Below are 10,623 nucleotides of genomic sequence, written 5' to 3'. Positions count from 1 at the left end.
ACAAGAGTCCAAAGGGGAAGAGAACCCAGGTTCACTGTGGTTTTCCAATGAAGCTGTGTGGGTAATCAGTTAGTACCACTGTCACCTCAGCCAGAAGTCCACACAGAGGAGCACAAATGTAAAACTGGGAGTCAGAAACCCCACAGAGCCATAACACAATCACAGCCCTGTTCTCTGCACATCAAAATGCAACTTCTCCTACTTCCTCTGGCACTCAGGGTAGTTGACACTTTGTAAGTTGGGTTTTAGTTGTTTGTTTGGGGGTTTGTTTGTTTGTTTGTTTTTGTTTGTTTGTTTGTTTTTTATTTCCTTTGGGGTTTGATACTTTTCTATATCCACCTTGAATATTTGGTTAAACAAATAAAATTCAGAATGCACAAGTTTGAATGTTTAAGAATACATTTCCAAAGTTTCTCTTAAAGATTTTACATAGTAAAAGCATCTTGGGCTTCTCTCATCAAACACATCTCCATTTATCTCCATTTATCTATTCTGTTCAGGAATGTCAGTTTCAGGAACTGAATCCAGTTCCCACTATAAAACTATGGTGAGTAAAAATAAACCACAGCAGTGTACCAGTGATGGTTCCTACAGAACAGAAGCAGCTTCAGATTAACATACCCTGATTTGGTGGCAGGGCCAAGAATGGGCTTGACAATGACTTGAGTTTCCCATGCCTTACCCATTGTGGGCTGCAGGGAAGCCCTTGATAGATCACATATGGTAGCAAACAAATTAAAAGAAGCACTGAACATATAGAGACTTTTTTCTGTCCTGGACCTCACAAAGCTGCTTCATAGAATAAATTCTTAAACAGCTGCTGTTCGTGCTTGGACTGCACAAGCATCTCTCTCACATGCAAGGGGATTTCCAGATTTGCACATTTTGTCAGAAAAAAACCCCTTTAACGTGACTCACAGAAGTCAAGGGAACTAGGAGCCATGGAAGGACTGGTTGGATGTTCTCTTTCCCTCTCTGACAGACACAAACATGCACACAATTATGTGGAAGACACTCCATGCTTACAGTATGTCCTAGTTCAAAAGTAGGTTAACTTGAGGTTTTAAACAATTCTTTTAACTTGCAAAATCTCTTAATCTCTCCAGTCTGTGTATATCCATGTCTCTTTAATCTCCATTTCATAAGTCCATCACTGTGGTATATAGATGTATATCTATTTAAAAAGCAGTTCTCAGATACTAGCAGGCAAGGATATCATTAACTTGCAATGTGGGTGAGAACATTTCTATAAAAACACAGAACATCATTAGCAAAATAACAAACAGGCTCTACCAGGTTACACACATAGAGCAGCTGGAAGAACACGCTAGATTGTTTTTCTTTTGCTTCTAATAACATTTGTTACCTTTTTTTTATCACTGCCCATGGGGATTTCTAATTGCAAAGGAGCTTATTCAGCTATAAATTACACCGATACATTGGATGAGGTATTTTTATCTCACTCTTCATCCTGCTATGGCTAAGATTCTGATAGATATCTTCTCCTTATAACTGTAGTTTGCCTAATCTCATCTGTCACTGAATTCATTTAGCAGAACACCCTTAACGGAAAAAAAGGAGAGAACTATGTGCAAAGCTACTGAACATAATACACAGATGCTGTGTTTTGCCAACATTGTGTATTCTCCAGCAATTTAAGTGTGAAGTGTCATTCTAAACAGTTCCAAAGGCTCAAACATTGCAGAGCATCAATGGCAGAGATCAACTCATTTGCCCCTTTCCCATTTTTTTGCTCCCTCTCCTCCAATTTACACTATTAAATACGTCAGCATTTTAGAACTCTACAGTTTCTACACCTACACATGCAGATAAGCAGTGTATTCATGAGTGAGTTTTCAAGTTTTCCATGGGGTACTCAGCTGGACAGGTCTGCAGGTGGGAGGGCACTGGGTGCAGTCATTTAAAAAAAACAACACAGTACCAGAAGAGGCAGGGGAGTTACGATCACATCTTTAAGTTGCAGTTCAAGTCTATAAATGCCATGATCGTAGAATCATAGAGCGGTTAAGGTTGGAAGGGACCTTAAAGATCATCAGGTTCCAACCTCTTGCCATGAGCAGGATCACCTCCTAGACCAGGTTGCACAAAGTCTTATCCAACCTGGCTTTAAATACCTACAGGGAGAGGCCACCAACAACCTCTCTAGGCACCCTATTCCAGTGCCTTACGACCCTCATGATAAAGAATTTCTTCCTGAAGTCTAGCCTAAATTTCCCCCCTCTCAGTTTAAAACTTTGACCCCTTGGCCTATCACTGCCCTCTCTGGTGAAAAGCCCCTCCCCAGCTTTCCTGTAGGCCCCTTTCAAGTACTGGAAGACTGCTATAAGGTCTCCCCAGAGCCTTCTCTTCTCCAGGTTGAACAGCCCCAACTCTCTCAGTCTGTGTTCATAGAAGAGGTGCTCTAGCCTTTTGATCATCTTGGTGGCCCTTCTCTGGACCAGCAAATGATGCTGAGAACCATTTGGCAATATCATGTACTATTGTTGTTGTCCTAATGTTCTTAGAACACAAAGGAGGTAATAGGAGTCAGAGTAAATTCCTTTAGAGCTGTCAGTTTCACTGGATGAAATAGAGAATTGTTAGGGCGTAGAGATACTACTCCAAATATTACCACAAGAATGATGAGACTGCACACAGCCCATCTCTTAAGGAGTGAGCTCTGAGTCTTAGATCCTCTCCACTTGAACTCTCAGAATCATAGAATCATTAAAGTTGGAAAAGACCTTTAAGATCAAGTCCAACCATTAACCTAACTCTACCAAGTCCACTGCTTGACCATGTGACTCCAGCACTGGCCTGGGCAGCCTGTTCCAGTGCTTGACAAACCTTTCTTAGGTGAGTTTGTGTGAAGAGGTAAGGCAGGAAGTCAGGAAATAGATTAGATCAGATCAGATAGCTAATGCTATTGAGTGTCTGGGTGTCCATCTGGAAATGTGTGCTTATTTGCAGGAGAAGACACGTCTGAGTAGGATGAGTCAGGACTGAGACAGATGACAACATTACACACCTGCGGAGTACAAGTTGTTTCACCATGGAAATTAACCTGAATCCTCAGAATCACGTCTGCTAAGAGAATAGTTGAGCCTTGATGTAAGTGGGGAAGAGAGAAATGAACCAAAGTGGACTTGTGGTTGTACAGAAAGCCAGGTTAAAAATGCAAGTTATCCTCAAAGATGTCAGTCAGTTATAGCAACCATATTAGCTTTCAGTCAAGAAGTCTCTTGACTATTCAAGTAGGTATGAGCCATACCAGGACGGTATCACTGGAATCATGCAAATCTGGTTAACTCCAGCTACTTCTTTCACAGTGAAATGACAGCAATGTGGAAAGTTATGTCACTAAAACTAGGGCTGCAGTGTGTGAAACCGGTGGTCCCTGCCTTAGCCCTGACAGAGAGGTCTGAAGTCTGTGGTTGCTTCAGGAGGGTGTCAGCAGTCACACGCTGGAGCCTACACATGCTGGAATTTTGAAGGGCATGCTCACCCATCAGTGCAGAAATTATCTCAGGAATATGTCTGTGCATTCCTTGCAATCCAGTGTATCCCAGGCTGGTGGATGCATAGCACATCACCAGCAAATCTGCACACAGAGAGCACCCATTCATTAAGACCTGTTTGCATCCAACAACCTGTTTCTAACTATTGGTCCAATCATGCTTTGAGACATGTGTAAGCCCTGGAAAAATAGACCAGTTCTTCTCCCTAAAAAAATCCTAGATGGAAGAAGATGACATTTGTAGGGAAGCCTATCTGCAAAGTAGCTTTTCAAATTGCCTTTGTGCAGAGCTGGTTAAGAACATTTTGTTGTGGCACGTAGACCATCAGAAAGCATCTTTCAAAGCATCCACCTTTTGCAAGTCAGCTTCATTTACAGAAAATGCTCGGAAGACCTAAAGGTCTGGTGTACAGCCTCAGGAAGAAAACACCTCCTTCAACTAAAACAAGAGCTTAAATGAATTAGAATAATTATTCAGTGTAATTGAATGTGTAATAGCTATGGCTACATTTATTTCTAGATTGTTGCATGAACTTACTAGAGTTTTGTGTGTCATGTAGTATCTAATATGGTTTGAACCAGGGGCTCTGGAGATGATTCTCTATTTAGCTCTGTGACAATAATGAGTACAATGATGGCTCAGGTGTGCAGAATGTGCCACATCTCACTCTCCTTACAGCCTGGCACAAGGCTTAGTCACGCATAGTTCAGGTCAGTGAGGGAATTTGTCTGCAGGATGACTAAAGGATCAGACATACATAAGACTCTAATTTTACCAGACAAAGAATAACACTTTCATGCAGAGAGATGTTTTTAGTGTCTTCTGTTGCAACTATTTTCTGTGAAAAATCCCATTATATCTTACTTTAATCTTTCAAAGATTGTGTAAGTATAGTGGAATTAATTTCTTAACCAGACCTACCATTATAAATTAACCACACTTAGGAAATTTAAACACCTCTAAGTCTAGAGCACTACTTACCTCCAAAATATTAAGAAATTGTAAGTTAAAATTCCTGTTTTAACAGCTGAATTTTAAGTACTTCAGTAAATACTGTCTTTTTGTATTTCCTGTTCTTAATTACACATGACTCAATGGTACTTTACTATAATACTAAACTCTGGGTAGTATTTCTCAACAATAAACAAAATACATACACTCTCTGCAATTGAAGCCAGCTTTCTATATGCTGCTAATTGGATAAATAATTACTTGTTAGAACTCCTTGTCCTCCATCTATTTTTAAAAGTTCTTATACAGAAAAAAATAAGAATAATCTCTTAATAAATTGTGTAAGTTGTACTGCAAAAACTCATTAAGCTCAGTTACAGAGGATTTTGTTGAATGAGTATAATACAGATATAATATTTTTATTATGATTGCTTATGTCTTTAATCCAATTAGGGCATACATGTGGGGTTCCCTAAGAACAGCACAGCCTGAGTCTCTTTATCCTTAGAGTTTAAAACGGAGGAGAAAAAGGATGGCAGATATTAAAAGTGGACTGAATAAAAATCTACTCAGTCAGAATCATGTTAGCTTCAACACTTCAAAATTCTCCTGTTTACTCTGTCTGAAATACAAACACATGACTGACTAGTCCTGCTAACACATCATAAAGCAAAATAAAGCCTGATAAACTGTTTTTGTGGATGTATATCCTTTCTCATGTCTCCACCAACCTGAATGTTATTGTTTCACTACAGGTGGTCTTAGGTTTTTATGGAACAGAAACAACTTAGCTCACACACAGTTTTATGTGCACACAAATTAAAATGGCAGTTAATGATGATGTGAAATAAATTGGAACTCACAGCCAAGGCAATGAATTTCTGTTAAGAGAAAGGAGATTATAATTTTATAATTTTAGAGGTGACCTCTGAAAAACAAATCCGTTTTAATATAAGACATGAAAGCAGTCTGGAGTTAGAAAACAAATTAGAAAGCTTATCAGTGATGAAGATAGGAAAGAAGTGTTTTGTTTGGGTGACAATAAACATATGTTAGAAACATGAACAAATGCATACAAGAAATTAACGAGCAAGAGATGTAGCTGAATGCTGCATTTTACTGCTGTTCTATGAAACATGGGAAAATCAGAACGATTGCATTTAAATCTACAGGTGATCTTACATGTGCTGCATTTCAGCCAAAAAGAGCATTTGACTTATTTCATCAGCTGCTGCAGCACACCCAGACTGGGAGGTAGCACAGCAGTGCTTAACTTGTGGCACGTTCCCCTTGGTGCTCATTAGAAGTAGGAAGACATGTAGGCTTTTTTTTTGCTTTTTTTTTATAGAGGGGTATTAAAAAAAGGCTTTCAGTTATCAGAGTTGGAATTTGGCAACAGCATAGCAATTAACACCTCCAATTTAAAAGAAAAGACATAATCACAGACCCTTATGTTGTTTAAAATATTTTATCATGATGTTCTAACAATAAGAAGTCAAGTCAGCAGATCAGAGTTATTATTATTGTCAGGACAAAATTCACAGACTTCAGGCTAGTGAATCACAAATACCACTACTTGCTTTACCTTCAATTCCTGGTCAAATCTTGCATGACTCTGAACTTTTTATGAAGGGTATTCAGAAGAGAAGTTCAGTCATAGAGAGTTGTTGGTGTTTTGATGGAAGATGTGATGTCATTTGACCTAATGATGCTATAGAAACACGCATCCCTGCTTTCCTGAAGAAGGACTGGTAATTATGTGGGGTGGATGGAGATTTTATTGCCTTAGTTATGAAAAAACTTTGAGCAAGAATTCAGATGCCTAGTGAGTAGCAGGTAAGAAAATGGGGCTGGGGTTGGGAGAGCTCATGGTTACTTTCAGTTCTGATGGAATGATTTTGCTTCTGATGCTGCAAAATGCTGGTTATGATACATGTCTCCTTTATAAAGGATTTACACTCCAGAGACCAGAGTTATACAAGCTGAATATACTGTGTGGCAGCATTACTACCAAAGCCCAGAACGCAGGGGCAGACAGGTTAGGTGAGAACATGTTGAGAAGTGGACATGATTCTTATCAACCTTCAGCAAATGAAAACATAAATCAAACAGCATTCTAGATCATCTCAGTGTCCTCACTTGGGTTGATGATTTTGGCCCTTATGGTTTGCACTCATGCTGTTTTTGCAATCTGCTATTTCCAGCATTTAAACCTTCTGCTTATTATACTACAGAAATGATGATGTTGTTAGTTTGGGTAGATGTCAGTGAGCTCTGTAGTGCCTAAAGACAAGGTATATGATGGTTTTAAACTAATATAAAAAATAGGACATACAAATGTTTATAGATGGTTACCAAAATATCTTTTTTAGTAAAAACGTTTTTGTTTACAAAAATATCTGACTGTTTATTCAATAACTTCCTAACAAAAGATCTAGGTTGCCTAAACATATATAATAACATGTAATACCACTGATAGACAAAGCCTCTTTCAGTGACAACCTACCTAAAAATCTTTTTCTATTACGTTGCTTAGACTATGTAAAGTAATTCTAAAGTTTGCCTTAATCACAGACAGAATCAGGACCTTATCACCCAAGCTGAGGCCTATGTTTTACTCATCTGACTTAGGTATGAAGAAAGAGTCACTAAGTTCTGAAGTTCTAGCAACATGAGGGAGTTGGTCCAGGATCTACATTTGTCTATTTGGTGAAAGAAGCAAAAATGCTATTACAAAATGCCACATGAAGTTAAAACTACTGCAAAGTGATGTAAAAAATAATGTAAGAAGGAAAGGTACAGGAGAAGTACACCAAAAGGGAAACATGCATTAGAGTGATGACTTTAAAAGAAGAAACCAGTCAAATGGACATCTATGTGAGTGATCCAGCAGTTTTCTTCAGAACAGTGAAGGTTATCAGGCACTGATAGAAGACATTTGCAAAGACACAGAATGAGAAACAAGTACAGTTATTTTTACAGAGAATTTTCTTGCATGATGTTAATGTAAATCACACAAGGTCTGGATCTCATCTAACACTAGAATAGATCAGTTACCTCAGAGAGTCAGATGATAGTGGAATTTTCTTCCCCTCTACTCCACTCTTGTGAGAGGGAGTATTGTGTCCAGCTCTGGAGCCCCCAGCACAGCTGTGATTGGAGTGAGGCCAGAGGAGGGTCACAAAAATTATCAGAGGGCTGGAGCACCTCTCCTGTGAAGACAGGCTGAGAAAGTTGGGATTGTTCAGCCTGGAGAAGAGAAGACTCCAGAGAGACCTTTTAATGGCCTTTCAGTACATGAGAGGGCCTACAGGAAAGCTGGGGAGGGACTTTCTACAAGGGCATGTAGCAAGAAGATAAGGGCTCATGTATTAAAACTGGAAGAGGAGAGATTTAGGTTAGACATTAGGGGGAAATATTTTAGTGTGAGGGAGGTGAGACTCTGGAACAGGTTGCCCAGGGAAGTTGTGGAAGCCCCATCCCTGGAAGTGTTCATGGCCAGATTGAACAGGACTTTGAGCAACGTGGTCTAGTGGGAGGTGTCCCTGCCCATACAGGGGGGTTGGAACTAGATGGTCTTTAAAGTCCCTTCCAGCGTAAACCATTCTATGATTCTATGGTAACGTGCCAAACATTCATGTCATACACTTGGTATTGGACCCTTAACAAATGTCATACTTTTGACTCTGGTGAATATGAGGGGTGAGATTCAGGAGGTGGGAATGTCAGCATAATCCTCCCAGCAGTCCTTCCATAGTGGTGTATTGCTCCCCTGCTGTCCTTCAACTGTGTGACCAAAGGGTGTTTACTTATTGAAGCAGCCAATGGAAAGCAGTCTATGGAAATTAAAGACCATCAAAAGATTAAAAAATATTCTATATTTTTTTTATGTGGTCAGTCCAGAAGTGCTTGTTTTGTACACAAGGAGGAAACCAATCTCTCCTGTGTCATATAAACCACTGTTTTTCTAGAAAAATCTGTTAGGAGAAATCCATGGCTCTATATTAATGGAGAAAACCACAGGCAGATATAAAGCCAAATGGCAGTGAAGGACTTTGTACAGGACAAGAAATAATCAGAATAGAAGAATGAAATGAAAGACTATCAGTTTTGTATTTGTCTGTATAGATATGCTCAAAATGCCACTTTTAGTTACTATTTTGTTATCTAGATAACACACTATAAAAATCTTGATAATAATTTATTACTTACTTTCTGGATACTTGTATCCTCAGTAAGGTACCTGAGCCTCAGATCAGAGCTCTCTCAACAGTTTTACAGTCATAGCATGCTTATTAAGGAGACCTTCTATTTCCAAGCAATCACCTTAGAAGCTTCACTACAATAAAAGAATGCGCAAGAAGACTTGGTAAGATTAGTGTGCACAAGCAATGCCATGCAGTAGGTATGCAGGAGAAGAAACCCACCTTGCGTGTCAAGTGTTAAACAAACAGTGACAGCAATGCAAATCCATCCTCCATTTACAGTCCTTATATACTCTAGCTGGTAGCCATGTACACCCCAGGACTTGAAACTCCCCTGATGTGACCTAAGCTCTATGCAAAATGGCAGCAGACAACTGTGACCGCATAGGAGGCTAAATGATGGATTCGGGCTGGCTTTCATCCCTGTGGATTTTCCATCAGAATCTTTTTCCGGTTATAATAAAAACAGATTTTTCTCACACATCAATTATAAAATGTTTTTTAAACAAAAATATCCAGGTGAATAAAAAGCAATTAAAATGTAATATCTGTTCCATACCCTCCTGCCCTCCACGCAGCGCTGGAGCTCAGGCTTGGCCAGCACAGAGTGTCGGCAGCCGTGGGGCTGCCACGTTATTGCTCTCCAGTCGCAGGTCCTGTTGTCAGAGCAGCTGAGGCAAGGGACAATCCACTGCCCTGGAAAACAGCAAGGGGTTGTCAGCATCTTCTCTTTATTTTTGTGAGTAGTCTTATTATACAGGAAGTGAGATATTTTGGAGTATTTTGTCATGGCGGTTTTCCCTAAATTAAGTGCCCTCCAATCCTTTGAGGAGACTATTTCCTACCTCTGTGTTACACCTTTTTCATTTGGCAAGGATGGAAGGTTTCTTGCTGTGAATGCTCGGATTTGACAGTTGTATATGGGCTCATTTCTCAGTTCACGTTGCCTTTCCTGTAGCAGCTTGTCATAGAATCCTAGAATCGCTAAGGTTGGAAAAGACCTCTAAAATCATCAAGACCAAATGTCAACCCACCAACTAAACCATGTCCTGAAGTGACACATCTACAAGTTTTGTGAACTCCTTCAAGAATGGTTACTCCACCACTTCCATGAGTAGCCTCTTCCAATGCTTGACCATTCTTTCAGTAAAGAGAATTTTGCTAATACCTAGTCTAAACCTCTCCTGATGCAGCTTGAGACCATTTCCTCTCTTCCTATCACCTGACGCTTGTGAAAAGAGACCAACTCAAAGCTTTCTACACAGAAGGCACATGAGAAAGGGAAAGGCGTGAGGAGGCTGAATGGGAAGAGAAAATGTAAACATTCAGAAATGTCTAAAGACAAGATTCATTCTTACCTATCACTAAACATTTGGGAGGTTGATGTTGATCAAAGCTAGATTTTGAGAGCCCCTTGATAGAAAAATTCATATAAGATTATGCAGATAAATGTACAATGAGAGAGGATGGCTTTCCCTCAAAAACACTAATTTCTTTAATCTGTGAGAGTTCAGAGAACCATCCCAGACTACACATATGCATTTCGGAAGGTGAAAGTAAGGTGAGATGAATAAACTACGTGATTTGTTAGAGCCCGATCCCTATTTTCAAAAATTACTTTACAGATTAACAACATAAAGTGGGATTGCAAAAAAAAATCAGTGGATTTTAGGTATCTCTTACCTACAGATGAATTGTTTTGTTACTTTTGTTCTCTAAAGCTACTTATTTCCTAACTTCTACTAGAAGTTAGAGGTATTTAGGACATTATTCTTAAGAACAACAGAAAACTTTCAAGTTGTTTTTTTTGTCAATACAAGAAACACTTTTCTCACCCATACGAGTACACTGTCCTGATAATATCTCCCAGTACCTCTTCCAGCAAAACCTGCTTTTGCTTCTGATTAAAGTTGTCATACTAGAAAAAGCACAGAGATCTCAAAGCCATC

General features: G+C 39.3%; 1 protein-coding gene across 1 annotated transcript in view; it reads right to left on the bottom strand.

The window, feature by feature from the left end:
- Positions 1–10,623, bottom strand: part of CPED1 (cadherin-like and PC-esterase domain containing 1) — a 145,115-nt gene that overhangs the window by 10,002 nt on the left and 124,490 nt on the right. Inside the window, exon 18 of the mRNA XM_010004304.1 lies at positions 9,234–9,370. Coding sequence (XP_010002606.1) covers positions 9,234–9,370 — 137 coding nt within the window. The remainder of the gene's footprint in view (positions 1–9,233; positions 9,371–10,623) is intronic.

The sequence above is a fragment of the Chaetura pelagica genome, unplaced genomic scaffold (genome assembly GCF_000747805.2).
Source record: "Chaetura pelagica isolate M959 unplaced genomic scaffold, ChaPel_1.0 scaffold68, whole genome shotgun sequence".
Classification (NCBI taxonomy): Eukaryota; Metazoa; Chordata; class Aves; order Apodiformes; family Apodidae; genus Chaetura; species Chaetura pelagica.
This window is presented reverse-complemented; position numbering and strand designations above follow the sequence as displayed.